Source organism: Brassica napus, chromosome C6, assembly GCF_020379485.1.
Source record: "Brassica napus cultivar Da-Ae chromosome C6, Da-Ae, whole genome shotgun sequence".
Taxonomy (NCBI): Eukaryota; Viridiplantae; Streptophyta; class Magnoliopsida; order Brassicales; family Brassicaceae; genus Brassica; species Brassica napus.
Genome location: NC_063449.1, coordinates 34289975 through 34307910, shown reverse-complemented (window position 1 = coordinate 34307910; position 17936 = coordinate 34289975). Strand labels below are relative to the sequence as shown.

General features: G+C 34.4%; 3 protein-coding genes and 1 non-coding gene across 5 annotated transcripts; all 4 read left to right on the top strand.

Annotated features, from left to right (window-relative positions):
• Nucleotides 1–236: 236 nt before the first annotated feature.
• LOC106402610 (flavonol 3-O-glucosyltransferase UGT89B1) lies at nt 237–3647 on the top strand. The gene is made up of 2 exons (XM_048760026.1): nt 237–3271; nt 3349–3647. The coding sequence occupies exon 1, from the start codon at nt 645–647 to the stop codon at nt 2061–2063; it is 1419 nt and encodes a 472-aa protein (XP_048615983.1). The 5' UTR covers nt 237–644; the 3' UTR covers nt 2064–3271; nt 3349–3647.
• On the top strand, nt 2809–3647 carry BNAC06G23320D. The gene is made up of 2 exons (XM_013847273.3): nt 2809–3271; nt 3349–3647. The coding sequence occupies exons 1-2, from the start codon at nt 2816–2818 to the stop codon at nt 3523–3525; spliced, it is 633 nt and encodes a 210-aa protein (XP_013702727.1). The 5' UTR covers nt 2809–2815; the 3' UTR covers nt 3526–3647.
• A 927-nt stretch (nt 3648–4574) lies between these two features.
• Nucleotides 4575–4646, top strand: TRNAD-GUC. Its single transcript has one exon. It is a non-coding gene; the product is annotated as a tRNA-Asp (tRNA).
• Nucleotides 4647–8218: 3572 nt separating this feature from the next.
• On the top strand, nt 8219–11807 carry LOC106406362 (lipase member M). Of its 2 annotated transcripts, none has more exons than XM_013846997.3 (8): nt 8219–8736; nt 8903–9076; nt 9155–9844; nt 9924–9992; nt 10087–10143; nt 10311–10363; nt 10443–10518; nt 10665–11807. In XM_013846997.3, the coding sequence occupies exons 1-8, from the start codon at nt 8696–8698 to the stop codon at nt 11620–11622; spliced, it is 2118 nt and encodes a 705-aa protein (XP_013702451.2). In that variant the 5' UTR covers nt 8219–8695; the 3' UTR covers nt 11623–11807. The 2 variants fall into 2 exon arrangements, with proteins under 2 accessions (XP_013702451.2, XP_013702453.2); XM_013846999.3 differs by having other exon boundaries at nt 8220–8736; nt 8898–9076.
• Nucleotides 11808–17936: the final 6129 nt, after the last annotated feature.

Below are 17936 nucleotides of genomic sequence, written 5' to 3'. Positions count from 1 at the left end.
CTACTCATGTCCAACATTAACTAAAGCTTAAAACAGTGCATATACTGAAGTTCCTGTGCGTATTCGTTTCTTGTTCTCTACTTCTTGAGGTATTTGATTTACGAATAAGTCTTTTCAGTCTGGAAACTTGGCTGGATGAATGGAAAATAGTGGAAATTTGCCTTACAGGAAAACTAAGTTAAATCTTCCGTACCTGACAAATAGAAAAAATAACCAAAGGAACATAAACAGTTTTTTTTTTTTTTTTTTTTTGATTACTAATACACACACGCTTTTATTGGTAAGTACTAATTAGTACCTAACTCAACCACCTTTACCAAATGTTCTGTTAAAGTTAATATACCAAACGTTTATGTTTCAGGACGTGTACCTATCAGAAGCTATAACCCATTTTCCTACAATAAGTAACTGATGTAAGAGACGTTACGTAAAATTTTTTTCGATCAGTTCATTCCCAATTAAGCTCATTTCCAGTGTCATCTGATGCTAGATTAAGTGAAAGACCACACGGTACTCTCAAACAGAGTCGTAAGCATTTTCTCCATGTGTATGAGCAACATTGGGTAACGCATCTATTTAAATCACTCTCTGTGTTCTCTTTGGCTTCATCAACATTCCGACAAGAAAAAAAGAAAAAGATCGTTATGACAGTCAACGCAGAAAACATCATTCCGACAAGAACGCATGTCTTGATCTTCCCATTTCCGGCACAAGGTCACATGATTCCCCTCTTCGACCTCACCCACCGTCTCGCTATCCGCGGCGGCTCCGCCTTAAAAATCACCGTCTTAGTCACTCCAAAGAACCTTCCTTTCCTCTCTCCTCTCCTCTCCGCCGGTCTCAACATCGAAGCTCTCACCCTCCCTTTCCCCTCTCACCCTTCAATCCCCTCCGGCATCGAAAACGTCCAAGACCTACCTCCTTCCGGCTTCCCCACCATGATCCACGCGCTCGGTGGTCTCCACGCGCCGCTTCTCTCTTGGATCACGACTCACCCTTCTCCTCCTGTAGCCATCGTCTCTGACTTCTTCCTAGGATGGACTCAACACCTCGGGATCCCTCGTGTCGAGTTCTCTCCTTCCGCCGCCGTCACTTGCTGCATCCTCAACACTCTTTGGATCGAGATGCCAACCATCGGAGGCGATGATGAGATTCTCGAGTTTACCAAGATCCCGAACTCTTGGAGATACTCTTGGTCTCAGATCTCTTCGATCTACCTAAGCTATGTTGATGGAGACAAAGCTTGGGAGTTCATAAGAGACTCGTTCAGAGACAACGCGGCGAGTTGGGGACTCGTCGTGAACTCTTTCGCCGACATGGAAAGTGTTTACCTCGCACACCTGAAGAAAGAGATGGGCCATGATCGTGTATGGGCCGTAGGCCCAGTTCTTCCGGTGTCCCTGGGTGATCGTGGTGGTCGGACATCAGTTTCTGTCGATCACATGATGTCGTGGCTAGACGCACGTGCGGATAACAACGTGGTTTATGTGTGCTTCGGAAGTCAAGTTCTGTTGACTGAAGAGCAGACTCTCGCTCTCGCTTCTGCGCTTGAGAAAAGCGGCGTGCATTTCGTTTGGGCCGTCAAGGAGCCCGTGGAGAGAGATTCGTCACGTGGCAACATCCTGGATGGTTTTGAAGATCGTGTGGCTGGGAGGGGTCTGGTGATCAGAGGATGGGCCCCACAAGTGGCTGTCCTACAGCACAGAGCCGTGGGAGCGTTTCTAACGCATTGCGGTTGGAACTCAGTGGTGGAGGCGGTTGTCGCCGGCGTTCTGATGCTGACGTGGCCGATGCGAGCGGACCAGTATACAGACGCGACTCTGGTGGTGGACGAGTTGAAAGTGGGCGTTCGTGCCTGTGAAGGACCAGACACAGTGCCTGACCCGGTGGAGTTAGCTAGAGTTTTTGTTGATTCCGTCCCCGGGAAGCAAACGCAGAGGATACGAGCCATGAAGCTGAGGGAAGCAGCGTTGGATGCGATCGTTAACCAAGAACGTGGAAGCTCGGTTAAGGATATGGATGGATTCATCGAACAAATCGTTAGCTTAGGACAAAAGAAATGATGCAATCTATGAGAGTGTACTCTGTTTTTTTTTTTTTTTTTTGTCGAAGTGTACTCTGTTTAATTGTCGTAAGATGATAATAAAAGGAAAATTGGAGCCTATAACCAAAAAAAACCGTAACACCCACTAGCCATTTTCTCTAACAGTCCTATACACGCCAGTTAAATATATGTATTCTCATATCTTGCATTTCTGAATATAATATTAATATTTTTTAAAAAATTAAGTTAAAATCCAAATTTATATATTATTAGAGATGTAAAACTATCTGAGTTAAATTTTAGAATAATATTTCAACATCATATATTTTTAAAATTTTAAACAGATATGGAAAAAACTTAAAATTTTCAAAATTGTTTGATTGAATTAGTACCCGTGAATGAGTATTATAAACCTAATTAATTACATTGAATAGTCAGTTTTATATTTATTTTGAAACAAAAAGTATCCAAATTTTAAATACTTTAACAAACCCTATAATAATTTTGGTTAGAAAAATTATAAATTTTACTTTTAATTATAAAAGTATCATTAATCGAACCCAATCCCAACATATGAAACTCAAATGAAAACTAAACTTGAAATCCAAAAATTTGAATAGCTAAAAGAAGTGGGTCAAACTGGACGGGGGTTGATCGTGTCGGGTCAAGTATAATTCGACCCGAAAAAGAATGACGTTGTTCGTTTCCTTATCTTCTTCGATTCTCTTAACATTCCCTTCCCTCTATCACACATCCACACAACAAAAATAAATGACTCTCACCGTGAGCAGCGGTGGCGGAGTCTCTAGGCTCCACTCCATAGACCTCACCGATTCTTACCGTAATCCCTTCTCCACCTTCAAACTCATAAACTTCCCTTATCCATCAAGAACTCGTCTTCACGTGGTCTCCGCCTCCAAAAAAGCCTCCTCCCAAACCGGTCGGTTCGACAGCAAAAAGCGCCGAACCCTCGTCCCGACAACAACAACCAAGGAACAGCCGGAAGAAAGCATCAACGACGACGACACAGCACCGTCTCAGATCGAATTTGCCGACGACGAAGATAGGTTTGCGGTGAATACACGCTTCAGAGGCGATCCCAAAGACGCTCCCAAGTTCTCGATAAAGGATCTTCCCGGGCTTGAACCTGATCCATTCGAAGGTCCTCAGTGGGATGGTTTAGGTTTCTTCGTTCAGTACTTGTGGGCTTTCGGCATCGTTTTCGCGGTATATTTCAACCGCTCGAATTCTCGAGATTGTAATTTCGTTTAAAGCGGTTGTAACGTTTTAAATTGTCGTTACAGTTAATCTCCGGTGGAATTGCGGCGGGGACGTATAACGAAGGTGCGACGGACTTCAAGGAGACGCCTGTTTACAAGGAGGCGATGGAGTCTCGTGACCTTCTTGACGAAGCAGAGGGTTCGAACTCGGAAGATGTGTTTGAGTCCAATCCGACAGAAGTCGCGCCTAGTTTGGAGTAGTTTTAGTTCAGTGTTTTGTTAAAGCTATAATTCGAAGTTGATCATGAGCTTCTTGTGTTCATATAATGTTACAGAATCAAAGCGAAAAAAAGCGATTATTAAATAAGAATGTTGTGTTTTTAGTTGTTTTGTTTTCTTGATTTCATTTCAAGAACTGTAAACGTTAAGAAACATAGCAAAAAAATCTATAGTAAAATGTAATTAAGATGGTAGTTTCAGATGAGGAGAGATCCAGGTAGGATCGTTGCGAGTGCTGGGATGATTAGCTGAATCTCAGACCATAACCTAGCCCCCATGAAGCTGGTGTGTCTTGATGCTACTTGAGCCACTGGGTTTGCTGATGAAGTAAAACGAGATCAGTGGCAATTCTTGTTGATATGTTATGCCTTTTATGTTTAGTTTAGGTGCAGATGGTGAAAACTTTGGGGGAAAGTGGCTTATTCGCAACAGAGTTGTTCTTTGCACCTGGCGAGACTTGAGAACCTGTTGAGCCAGAGTTATTTTTTGTGAGGAAATTATGTACCCGGGGAGGAGGAGCAAGAGGATGAATTGGCTGGAATGTTGCAAAGCTTGGCAGCTGTAGATCAAGAGACAGAGACAAGTTGGTTCATGGCTATAGATCTTGTTTAAGCCGTCACAACAAGGGTTAGCGGGGAGCTGGACAAGCCTTGCACGAATGGACCACACGGAGCCAAGGAAAGAAGAATGGAGGCACGTGTAGTAGCTGTGGTTCCTGGGACTTGAGCGAGAAGCAGTTGTAGAAAGACTGGATCAAGAGATTAAGAGAGTGAAAAGAGAATAGAAGAAGCCATTTTGCTTGGAGAATAAGTTTCTTTCTTCTTTTGTTGGAGAGAAAGTAGTGGTTCTTTTGAGTATTAAAGGTCGGAATCAATTGGTTTGGTGTGAGTGTGAGACTGTGGAAATGTATTGTTATTGCTCAGATGATATGTGTTACTCTTGTTGCAATACTTTATTTCTTCATGTTCGTGTCTCGTTCAGTGTTTCCCACTTTATTCACAAATGATGATAAAAATAAAACATTCAACCAAGTCGTTGTAGTATAGTGGTGAGTATTCCCGCCTGTCACGCGGGTGACCCGGGTTCGATCCCCGGCAACGGCGTAACTTTTGTATTTTTTTTGTTTTCAGTCCATCAATTTTCAGGTTTGTAGTGTTTTAGACTTTTAGTCCCTTTCTTCCTTATATTCACAACCGAAGCCCAGATAAAGTAAATTCCGACAAACACAACCCGCTTCAAAGTTACTTCCGCTCCGTTCTTAAACCCTCCGGGGAATATCCGGTTGGAAACCTCTCCGCCTCTCACATTCTATGAATCAATGTAGGGTGGAGGTCAGTTCCCTTTCTCGCTCCCTAAAACCTCTCGCTCAAAGTCTTGATTTAGTAAGCAATTCATTGGATTGTTCTATAGTTATCTTGACTCACACTCACACATAAACAATTTCTTCTCCTTGCTCGGGTTTAAGTCTTTTTTTCTTTTGTTGGTACTTGACAGGTAATCAGGTATGAAGAGCATGGAGCTTCTTATAAGTTATATCCAGAGGAATGCTCTTAAAAGCTGATTCCCATGGTGCGTATTCCATGGCCAAGATGATAAGAACCTTTGGAGACAGTCAGAAGGTTAGGTTTGTGATCCCCTATATATTATTTGTGAAACATTACGACTTATTTTCGTAACCGCGTGTCATCATTCTTAGAACTATTAGAGAAATATGTTGGTCCATCTAATTATATAATAAACTTTTTATTAAACTAATCATAAATTCATTATTAATGTCATTTATTATTTCTTTAAATAAAGATTACGGAATTGCTTAATGTGGCTAAAATGTATATGACAATTAATGATTTTGAATAATAAAGATCTGATAAAAAAATAATGTATCTTCTATCAAATTTGTTTAATTTTAAACTATTAAAATAATTAAAAAAATCACAATAACCATATTATAAAAATTTATATTTTTCTTTATATGTTATATTTTGAATTTTAAAAAATGACTATAAATTACTAAAACTGTTAAAAGTCTCACATTCAAATTTTGCGATCCATGGTTTAAAATTTTTGTTATGACAAAATACAAATGATTACAAAATCATATAAATAAAAGTTTAATTTAATTAATCATTAAGATTTAAAATATATATGTATATATATAATTCTAAATTAAACTATAAACTATATTGAATAAATAAATATTTTAATTTCAAAATTTACTTTGAATAATTTTTTTTGATTAAAGTTTTGAACTAACATTGATAATTTTTTTTTTAAATTATAAATTACTAAAATTATTAATCGCACAATGAAAATTTTGTTATCAGTAATTTAAAGTTTTTGCTATTAAAGATACATATGATCAAAAAAACATATGAGTAGAAAGCATCATTTAATAGACATTAATATTAAAAATATACTATGTATGTTAATATCATTTAAATTTAATTACCTATCCTATCAAATTTTTTAAAAAATTGTTTGGATTAATAAAATTGATTTATACGTTCGCACCAATTTAATTATATATGTAATAGTTACTGACTTTTAATTATTCAATATATATTTATTATTTCATAATATGTAAGAACATATAATACATAAAATAATTTTTATATATAATATTTATTTCGCGTAAGGCGCAGATCTTAATCTAGTTTTTATTATTCAGGCGAGCCTATGCATATATTTAACTAGAAAAACCACCTCTTTATGTGAACCTCTTGAATTTGCTTGGGCATTGTATATAGTTTTTTTATGGTTAGGTTTTCAACTAGTCCTATTTTTCTGTTCTGTCGTAAAAAAAGTACTTCTCTTATAGCATATACTAATAAATAATAACACTATAAACTAAGTACAATAGTTGCCACGACCAATTTAATTCGGTTGGTTGTTAAATAATTTAATCACATGCGTTAAGCAAAAGGTTATCTCCAAAAACAAATGACTGGAAGAGAAAAGTTTCCATGTGCAAAAGTTTCCATGTGCAACTAGAGGAATTTTTCCTATTTGTTTTTGAAGGAATTTTTTAAAAAAGTGTTTATAATTTGAAGAATCTTATTAAAAAAAGGAAATTGCACTGTATAATAAACAAAAAAATTATAATTCACCATCTAACTAAAAAATATGTTGACCATGATATTCAACATATTTTCTATCATATTTGCCAAAATATCTTTTTAGAGTCACCGATGCAATCGTTTTGTGTTTTTTTTTTCTCTTTTCTTCCATTAATTTTTTTCTCCTCTCGAATCTTTGATTCTCGCAAACATATTTTTGATTTTTTTATTATGGTTTTGCTTTTGTAAGCAAAATTGGAAATATGATTGCATCAGGCTGATTTCAACTATTATTCAGATCTAATGGTGGTGAAGGTTAACGATGATGAACCGGATGCAGATCAACTGATCAGAAAAAGAATAAGAGATGAAGAAGATAGCTTGCCAACAATATATGGTAGTAAGTAATAATGACAGTGAGCTGGCGAATGAGTGTCACTACTTCTGAAAAGAGGAAAAGATAAAGAAGATGAGTTCATAGACTATACTATATTGGGTATAAAAAAACTATAGTATAGTATATTTTGTTTAGTACTGTAACTTTCTATGTAAAGTTACTATACTATTTAATATACAGTATTATGTTTTTTACGTATTTCTATATTATTTCTTTTAAATTAAACAATCGGTTTTGTTTCTCTTCTATGTCATTTTTTGTATTTTTTCTTGGGATATAAAATTTGTTTTGTTCCAATGTTAGAAGATGTTATGTATGAATGTTAGGATCATATGTAGTTCAAAGATGTTATTTTCATCAACAAATGCTCTTATTTTTTTTTATACTATTTTACGTATGATGCTCTACTAACGTAAATAGAACATATATTTATATACTATTTTATATAAGATCCATACTAGGTATTATTTATTGAACAAATAAATGTGATTTCAAATGTAATTTATAGATTTTATTTGGGTTTACAGGATCCTACCTAGGGTTTAGATTTACTAAGTAGGGATTTGGGTATAGGAGGGTTCGGTGATTCATTATTTACGTATGTTGTGTTACATCTAATATTATATTTGCATTATCTATAGGATTATGTTCTATTTGAAGTTACTTATTATACTGTATATTTGTTTTCCATTCTGTTTGAAAGTGTGTTGTCTTTTTCTGCATATGGTAAATAAATTGGTGACGTTACCTTCTGCTGATGATTTGATGGTAAATAGTTTATAGGCCACTCATGTCCATACCAGGGAATTTAAACACGTGATTTGGTGAAAATGGAATATTTGTATCAACTAGTTTCCACATGTTTTTATTGAATACTGTGAAACCATATGCGATTATTAGAACTGTAGCGTGTCTTATGTAATATATCTTCTAGTAAATAGTATACATCTATACATGTATTTACCATCTGAAACGCAGAGGAGATGACTATACCATGTGAAACACAGACGTCATCTCGCTTCACCGACAGGAAACTTGTACTTAAAAAGGGCAAAATTGGACATTTATTGGGCTAATTGTCATCGACTTAATTATGTCAAAATCACCAGTATATTCTTCATTTCCCTTTGTGTTTTGTATATAAACCAAATTCTCCTTTAAAAAAATATATTCTTCTTTTTTTTGTCGACATTATAAAAATATCTTACAGAAGCAGTTATTGATCTCAGGCAATTTACTCGTTGCTCTCTATTTGAGCGTGTGCGTGTTTGGTAAATCGACCTTCTCCGTCTCCCAAACGTTAGATGAAAACGTGTAGTAGTAGTTTGTCACATTCGATATTATCCAATAACGGTTATCCACGTGTCATCAATCCGGTCTCTTCTCTCATCCTCTGGACGGCAAGAATCGCCGACGTGCCCCTAAAATATCGGATTCTCCCAATGTATTTGTTTATTTTTGGATTTGTTTGAATCTCGGTTCCTGGGTCTCTGTGTTTTCCTTTTTTTAATCTGATTTTCCATTGCGATTTGGTCAAAGTCTCTCGAATCAACAACGAATCCATCGGAATTTCTATTCAGGTGGATATAACTTTTCTCGTTGTCGTTTTCCTGGAAAATTTTGGCGGATATCGGAGAGAAATCGCCGAATCAGATTATTTTTTCTCTAAAATCTGAGTTAGGATTTATAAATAAAAGTGATGCAACGGATCGTAGATAACGCCCTCGCTGTCACCAAAGAGTGAGTCCATTTCTCTTATTGTGACCATCTCTGAGTTCGTTATATTGTTTAAATATCTCGTAATCGGAGGAGCTTTCTAATCCGATTTCTCATTAGAAATTTCATTGCTAGATTATGTTCAGTCACATTTGTTGATGGATGATTATGTATTTGTCTTGTAGTGCAGGTCAGTGAAAACTGTTACATATGAGTCTTTGAACAACATTGCTAGATGCATTAACGGAGTCTCCGCTCTTCTCTTGACGCTTCTCCCCGGGAAGGCTAATATTCTCGAAGGTCTCCATGGCTGGGAGCTCAGGCCCACTTTCCGTGGACCACGCTTGCCACGCTGGATGCACAAGTACCACAATCATTTCTCAATCTTGTGCTTATGATGATGATGATGATGATTCTAATTTAACTCGACTTTTGATGGCAGTGGGGTTTCTTCTTTCAATCAATTCGTTCATGAGCTCTCTGTGGATTCCGATACTTCGAGCTCGGACTATTCCTCCGGAGAAGAGAGTGATGGCGCCCTCCCTGCTTCACCTTCTTCTCAAAGCTCACGCCTTTCTTGGGCCAGTGCTTCTGCAAATCCTGAAAGCCACTGGACTGAGTGGGTTACCTTCCTTCTCTGGTGGTTGATATTCCCTTTACGGATCTTGGTATGGATACCGCAGTACTTTCTTCGTTTGTTCTATAAGCGAAGTAGTACAAGAGCTCCTACGAGTCCAAGAAGGAACCAACGTTGTTCACCTAGGCCTCGTGTTAGCAAGACTATGTCGAGCAAAGACCATGATGTGCCCAACCGTGCTACTGATAGAAGACGCGGAGTCATTGAGGATCTTCATCTTGCTATTGAGATCTGTATAGAAGCTATTTTTGATTTTTTCCACAGGGCTACACATATGATCCTTTCTCCCTCGGAAGCTTTTGCGAAAATGTCGTCATGGTTCTCTTCTCGCAGTAACAGTCGGAAAGAAAGTCATGATGATGTTTTAGATGATGAACCTGTGCAGACTGCTACTTTAGGAGATACTGATCCATCTCTTACGGAAAGGCCCACGCGCTTATACAGCTCTATGAACACGGATACTCGAACATGTCAAGATGTCATAACAGAGCTGGGGTAACGGGGCAGCTTAGATGTCTTAATCTCTTTTTTTTTTCCTCTCTCGTTTAATTAATTTATCTCTTACATTTAATAGGTATCCTTACGAAGCTATTCGTGTTGTTACATCTGATGGATATGTTCTTCTTTTGGAAAGGATACCAAGGTATAACTTTATTTTTGATATAGTACGCTCACTTGTGTGCATCCTTTCTCTACCTTAAGCATGTGATCCCTGACTGTTTTTCTGGTCTTTGCAGACGTGATGCAAGGAAAGCTGTTTATCTACAGCATGGTATATTGGATTCTTCAATGGGGTGAGTCTCATGGTGTCTTCATCTTAGATCACTTGTAAAAGTCGCAAACTTCATTAAGCTGAATGGTTGAGGAAGTATTGTTTTCTATATCCACGTTACATGAAATTCTTTGCATAATTTGTTCTCCTCGTTCTTTTATTTATTTTTATCTGTGCGTTCTTCTTCAGATGGGTATCTAATGGAGTTGTCGGATCTCCAGCTTTTGCGGCGTATGACCAAGGTTCAAGCTTCATATTTTTCATAATCCAATCTTGTAAATCAGTTCACATACCAACTGCTTACACTCTTTTACTTCACAGGCTATGATGTTTTCTTGGGGAACTTTCGGGGTTTAGTGTCAAGAGATCATGTGAACAAGAACATATCCTCGAAAGAGTGAGTTCTTTATTTCAGTTTAGCTTCATATATTGTCTACTTGCTCTGGCTAGTTTCCTTATGATAGTAGAGACTGGGGAAAAGAACTGTTATGCCTGAGATATATGCTTGCAACCTAGTGTTGATTGGTGTTGATCAAAATGCAGATACTGGCGATACTCCATTAACGAGCATGGTACTGAGGATATCCCAGCGATGATAGAAAAAATCCACGAAATCAAAACTTCAGAACTGAAGCTCAGCCAGCCTAATATCGACGAGGAAATCAACCAGGAGGAGCCTTATAAGCTCTGTGCCATCTGTCATAGCCTAGGCGGTGCTGCAATTCTCATGTACGTCATCACTCGCAAAATCAAGGAGAAGCCACATCGACTCTCACGACTGATCCTACTTTCACCTGCTGGATTTCACGAAGACTCCAACTTAGGTTTCACAATTGTTGAGTACATATTCCTTTTTGTGAGTCCTGTATTGGCTCACATCGTGCCTGCCTTTTACATACCGACAAGGTTCTTCAGGATGCTTCTAAACAAGCTAGCACGTGACTTCCACAACTATCCTGCTCTTGGTGGACTGGTCCAAACCCTGATGAGTTATGTAGTTGGTGGAGACAGCTCGAACTGGGTTGGAGTATTAGGGACGCCTCACTACAACATGAACGATATGCCAGCTGTATCCTTCGGCGTTGCGAAACATCTTGCTCAGATCAAACACACTGGTAAGTTCAAGATGTTTGATTACGGGAGCAGGACAGCTAACATGGAGGTTTACGGCTCTCCTGAACCGCTTGATCTAGGGGAGTCTTACGAGTTCATCGATGTGCCTGTGGATTTAGTGGCGGGGAAGAAAGACAAGGTGATTCGGCCTTCCATGGTGAGGAAACACTACAAGGTGATGAGAGATGCAGGGGTTGATGTATCGTTTAATGAGTTTGAGTATGCTCACCTTGATTTCACATTCTCTCACCGGGAAGAGCTTTTGACGTATGTGATGTCGAGGCTTCTGCTTGTGGAAGTGACCCCAAGTGAGCAGAGGCAGAGCAGCCAGAAAGGTATGAAACTGAAGAAGAAGAAAAAGGAAGGTATCAGTAGTGTAAGTAGCTAGAAACCAAACCATGGCCAGTGTAGAGTCCGGTGTCATTGTATTGTGATGTTGTGTGTTTGAGCTTCATGTGTGTTTCCGTTGATCTCCCCCTGTAATAGTGTACATAGTGTAAACTGTGATCGCTTGATGAAATGATCTTGTTGTCAGAGATGTTTTTTTCAGGAATATAATATTTGTTTATAATATGATGGCGGTGGCGAGCTCAACAGTCTGGCGTGAGTTTTACTGCATATAGAAAATTTGTAGGAGAGAACCTTCTTAACGAAAGCTGTTGAACGCATAATCCTTCAGCTTTACCAGATAATCTACCAGCCGTCGTACTTGAAAATGGTATACGGTTTGAGTTAGGAGCAGGGGTTCCGACTGAGTCAACATGAGGGATATCAGATATTACGGAGACCTTGAAGGAAAAAAAGAAAAAAAAAAGAAAAAATGCTAAATCAGATCAACACCGGCCATTGAGCAGCTCTTAATATAGCCTTTCTTTTAATCGAATCACCACATCGGATACAAGAACATGGACGGTTCTGAAGGAAATGGAACCGAAGGCGAACTCCGTTATGAACGATCGATTCATATTGTGTCTTGTTTATCGTGTTTCCTTTTAGTTTAAAAGGACATCAATATAAAAGTAACTAGACCATTCGCGGATATGAATTTTCAGTTTTTAATTATTTATTTTATTAAATGATGTATTTGTAATATTCGTTCATATTATATTCATTAAGTAAATATTATTTTTTGCATCTTAAACTATCTATTTTTTTACGAATGTGTGATATCATATAAAAAATATAAAAAAATGAGTATAGAGTTCATTAGATAATTTTAAAAACAGAAATTTTTCTTCGTATGCGATATCATATAAATAATGATCCGCCCAGTTAACAAAAATCATGATTATTTTATGTGTAATTTTTTTTTGACCATTTTCTTAAAACTATATTAAATTTTACATATTTTAATTAGAATATTTTTAATATCTTTACTTTTTTATTTGAAATGCAACTCAATATTTTTTTAACAATTATAACAAAATATTTAAAAAATATTTTTAGAATTTGTTTGAAAAATATGAAAATTACATTTTAAATTAAAATTATCCTAAAATATGATAAGTTTTGATGTAAACGAAGACTCAAATTATGTCAAAAATAATGATATTCAATGATAATAACAATTTTAATTGATTATTTTTAAAAAAATACATTTACAAAAATATTGTTTGAAAGAAAATTCATTTATCTTTCAAATATAAAATGAAAATATTATAATTAAATAATAAAAAATATAAATAAAAACTATAAATTTAGCAAATGACAACTGAGTTATATCATGCTAAAATTTTCTTTCTAACAATTTATCAAATGACAAATGAGTTATGAGCAAATAATACCATATAATTTTTAAAAACATAGCCATTCTTAAATATTTTTTGAATAAATAATTATTTTTAAATTTAATCAACTGAAAATAATATCCGTACAATTGTGTGAGTCAAATTCTAGTTTTATTGATGCATGTTATATATTAGTGAGCATGTTTTAGGTAACATTTTAATGATGTACGTTTTTAAAAATCTCCATTATTAAAATTATGCACGTAAGGATAACTCATGAGTTTTTTTGGTTGATTAAATGACATTATGTCCAAATTTATTTAAGGATATTTCATTAAGGTAACTGAAAAAGACAAACAATAAAATAGGAAGTTTAAATTCATTTAAGCATATTTCATTAATGTAACTGAAAAGACAAGTAATAAATTAGGCAGTTTTATTCGTTTTAGGATATTTTATAAATGCAACTGAAAAAGACAAGCAAAAAAAAAGGAAATTTAATTAATAAAGTAAGAACATTTTCAAATGAGTACTTCTCTTTTAATAATATAGATTAAAACAGGGGGTTATTTACACTTAAAAACAATTTTAAGTTTTTTATAACGCAATAAAACAGTTTCTGCTCCTAGTACACTTTTTCTTAACTTTTCTTAACATATTTCATTCATTACTAACTAAAGTATAACTAGAATATAATTTATAGGACTCACTAATTTTTTATCTTTGTTTTCTACTCTTTTTTCTCAGATCTTGTTTTTTTTTCAGTTCATAAAATAAAAACACAATCTCATCTTTTTTTTTTCACAGCTTCTTTTCGCCGTGCTTCATGGTCCTCATCCGTGACTCTGATGAACCCCGGTTCGATTGCGGTTCGTCTTTTCTTTCGCCATGAATCAACACGACCAAGCTTCCTCCTCCACGTCATACCCCGCAACTCATCCGCCTCGCGCTGTGACAGTATGTCGTGGTGGGTGTGATGGTCGGAATCCACTACGGTGCGACACGGTGAAGCTCGGGCAACAATGAAGTTTTTTCCATATTTTTACATTTGGTCCTTTATTTTTTAGACTATTATTAATTTGGCCTAAACTATCAAATTCTTAGATACATCCCTTTTAACTGTCCAAAAACTTTTAATTATTTAATCCAGTCCTTACAATATGTAAATATGAATTTAAAATATAATATAACATATATGTACACAAAATTATTAAATGTCATAAATTGAGAAATGTACAAATGAATCGGAGTACATGTATCATTTTGTATAATATTGTACGCGTGGACAATAGAATATATGTGTACACGTTGAGAATATTGGACACACTGAGTAGCTTTCAAGTATCATTCAAAATGTGATTTTAGGTTTTGAGTTTTTAACTAGCCGATGTGATTTGCGGTTTTAGTGGAAAAACATGATTGTACAGTACTTGTTTTAATGATATACAATGTACACAAGTGAAGATGTGCACATCTATCTATATATATAAAGAAGAGTTCTCTTCACTTCTAGACCATCCACATAGGATGCCACATTAGAAAGTCGAAGGCTGTCGTCGCGCCACGTGTCCCTGAATTCAAAACACATCACTTTGTTAAATGAATATATCTCTTCGCATTTCCATACATACAGTAGTATGTAACTGACACTTTAATGCACATCAGTAAGCACTTATATGTATATAAAGAAATCCATCGCAACCACTACACGCAACCACTACATATCTTGACAATACTATAAGATCTTTTTAAAACAACTTTTAGTTATGGTTAAGAGATAAAACAGAGGAAAGACTGGACTTGCAGGCAGATAATGGAGTAACATAAGACGTCGTCGTCCTTGCTCAGTCACAAGCGCATCTAACATTACCAACGCCGTCTGACATCGGGTTCGTTCTGCTTATGTATCTTTAAAACATCCAAAAGTTGTTTTTTTTGGATCATTGAAAAGTATTCTTATTCAGAGATTATATGTTTGTTAGTATTGATTGTATAGGATGTTTAGGCATATATATTAAACAAGTATGTTTACAGATACAAAATAGTACTCGATTTCTGTTACATATTGTAATAGTGGATTAGACTAAAAAGAAAAAAATGTGCTTATAATATGTTTTAGTTTTTAGTTTGAAGGAAAAAAAAAATAATAATAAATAGATGTAGTGTATTATACGGAGATTATTATGATTTTGAAACTAAAACAAATATATAGGAAAATTGCACATTTTGGATGTGAGTGCAATTCATATTAACCGGGTTTAGTTTAGAGTGCAATATTATCCTCAAAAAAAATATTTAGATAGAAATTATATTTATATCCACAAACTAGATAATTTAAGTTTTATAAAAAAATTTAAATCTGTGTACATTAATTATTTTACTTAATTTTTTAAAAGTTATGTTTTGAACGTCAGAAATATTATTATCACTATTTTATAAATATATTCTTAATTTTAATATTTAAAGATTAGATGAAATAATTTATAAGAAATGTCTTCTTTTACTATCAATTTGAGATGTTAATATATTCATATTTTAGATTTACAAATAGTTTTAATACAAATATCGAAAAGTATATATAGTTATTCTATTAACTAAGTTGTACTATATCGTAATAAAATAATTTTAAAATAATAGTTAGTTTAATATGTATTTTGCTGATTTATAATATTTTTGTACATAATAAATATATGGTCGTATAAGTTCTGTTTGTGCATATATCCTATAGCCAGATTAAAATTTTATATAAGTATAAATATATAATCATCAAAGCATATTATTTCTCGGTTTATTTGGTGTGTTTTACATTTGCTTTAGTATATCTCAAGAAAATTACTGTCATAACATAAAACAAAAATAAATCCACAAATATAACATAAATATAAAAAAAAACAACAAGTACTAATAGTAGCAATGACATTGTCCTAAACAACTACAAAATTAATTTTTAGTGACTAAGATTACCTCAAAGTTAAAACTTTATTTTCCAGAGTATTAGATACTCTGACATAATAAAAGAATTATGGTAATTGAAAACTCAATCTCATTCTCTTAACATAATCACAATTACAACCAACTGAACATAGAAGAAAATTTACACAAAATTATATATTTTATAAAAAAACGATAAATTGAATTCCGCGCGATTCGCGCGGACCTGCCCTAGTAAACACATATAAACATGTACAAATGTACACATGTACATATGTACACATATACACATATACACGTATAAACATGTACAAATTTACACATGTATGCATTCCAGACCCTGATTATGCAGTTATGTATGCAAATACAATATTAACAATTAAATACTACTTAAATAATCTAAATTAACTAATTAAGATGCAATAATAACATCTAAGTACTCATATTGTACACGTATATCTATTTCATAGTGTACATATGTACATCAACTTCAAAGTGTACATGTGTACACTACATATGTTCGTTAGATATAAACAAAATGCATCACAATTGCATAGAATATCACAATTAAAATAATATTATCTGCTTAGATCACAATTATATATCATGTTTTTCCACTAAACCGCAAATCTCATTGTCTGGTTAAGAACCCAAAAACTTAAAATCACATTTTGAATGATACTTGAAAGATACTCAGTGTGTCACATATCGTGAACGTGTACACATATATTATAATGTCCCTGTGTACAATATTATACTAAACGATACATGTACACCAATTCATTTATACATTTCTCAAATTATGATATTAAATAATTTTAATGATTTTGAGTATAGTTGATAAAAAGATGTATTTAGAGGTTTTTATTAAATTTATTTCTTCATTTCATTCGATAGGGTATAAAATGCAAATTTAGAAGTTTTAGGTTAACTGAAGAGGACTTTTGTAAATCTGAAAATTTTATGGCAATAGTGAAAATATTTAAAATTAGAAGGACCACATACAAAAAGGACCACATATGAAAATTAAAAAAACTTTTTTTTTAAAAAACCTAAAAGAAAAAAAATTAAAAAAACTTAATTTCAAGGTTCGACAATGGCGACGGCGGCTTCCCTTCATGGTCCATCAGAGGCACGAAGAGAGGCTGAGGTAACCACGAAGACCTCTTGGGACACCGTGGAAGAGAGGCTGAGGGAACGACGTTGAGGCTTCCCATCAGACTTGAGATACTGCAGAAGAGAAGATCTGTGTAGAAGAAAGGAGATGGTAGTGGAGCTCGTCGTACCTGTGAATTGCGGTGGAAAACTTGTCGACTGATATCAATCATGATATCTATGGTCTATCACGGTAAATCATTCACTATGAGCTGAATTCGTGGCTCAATCTGAATTTTGCAAAGATAATCTTTTGAAAAAAAAAGATTGGAAGTCAAAGGTTTTGAAATGAAGAAGATGAGAAAGTTTCAGAGAAACAAAAAAGTTAAAAGAGAGATGAAAGCGGATAAAGAAGATAAGAGAGAGAGATGAAAGTGGATCCTACTGCTTACAATATAGTTTTGTTTTAACTTGAAAAATTGAACGATATGTGATGAAGTTAGAGAAAATTGTGTCTGTAGCAGAAACTGCCTTATTGTGTTATAAATAACTTAAAACTATTTTTGAGTGTAATCTTATATATTAAAACAAAAGTCACAACCTTGATTCATGTGTAATTTTTTTTTAAAAAATGGACCTAATGAATCTATTCCTATAAAATCATGTTACATTTAATCTCTAATCTTATCATTTAAATTTGGGCCTACCAGAAATTTTTATTTGGCTATCAATAATTGTATTTAAAGAATAGATGATTCTTTGGATTTATAGATAGTATAAATTAAATAGATATAATTTAATGTTGTAATAATATACCTCCTTATGTTAAATATTTAAATATTTGTCGATGTTAACTTTTAAAATTAAAAAGATTTTTTTTAAAATAAAAAAAATCATGTTATCTAACAATGATTAATCTGTACTACCTTAAACCAATATAAACAAATTT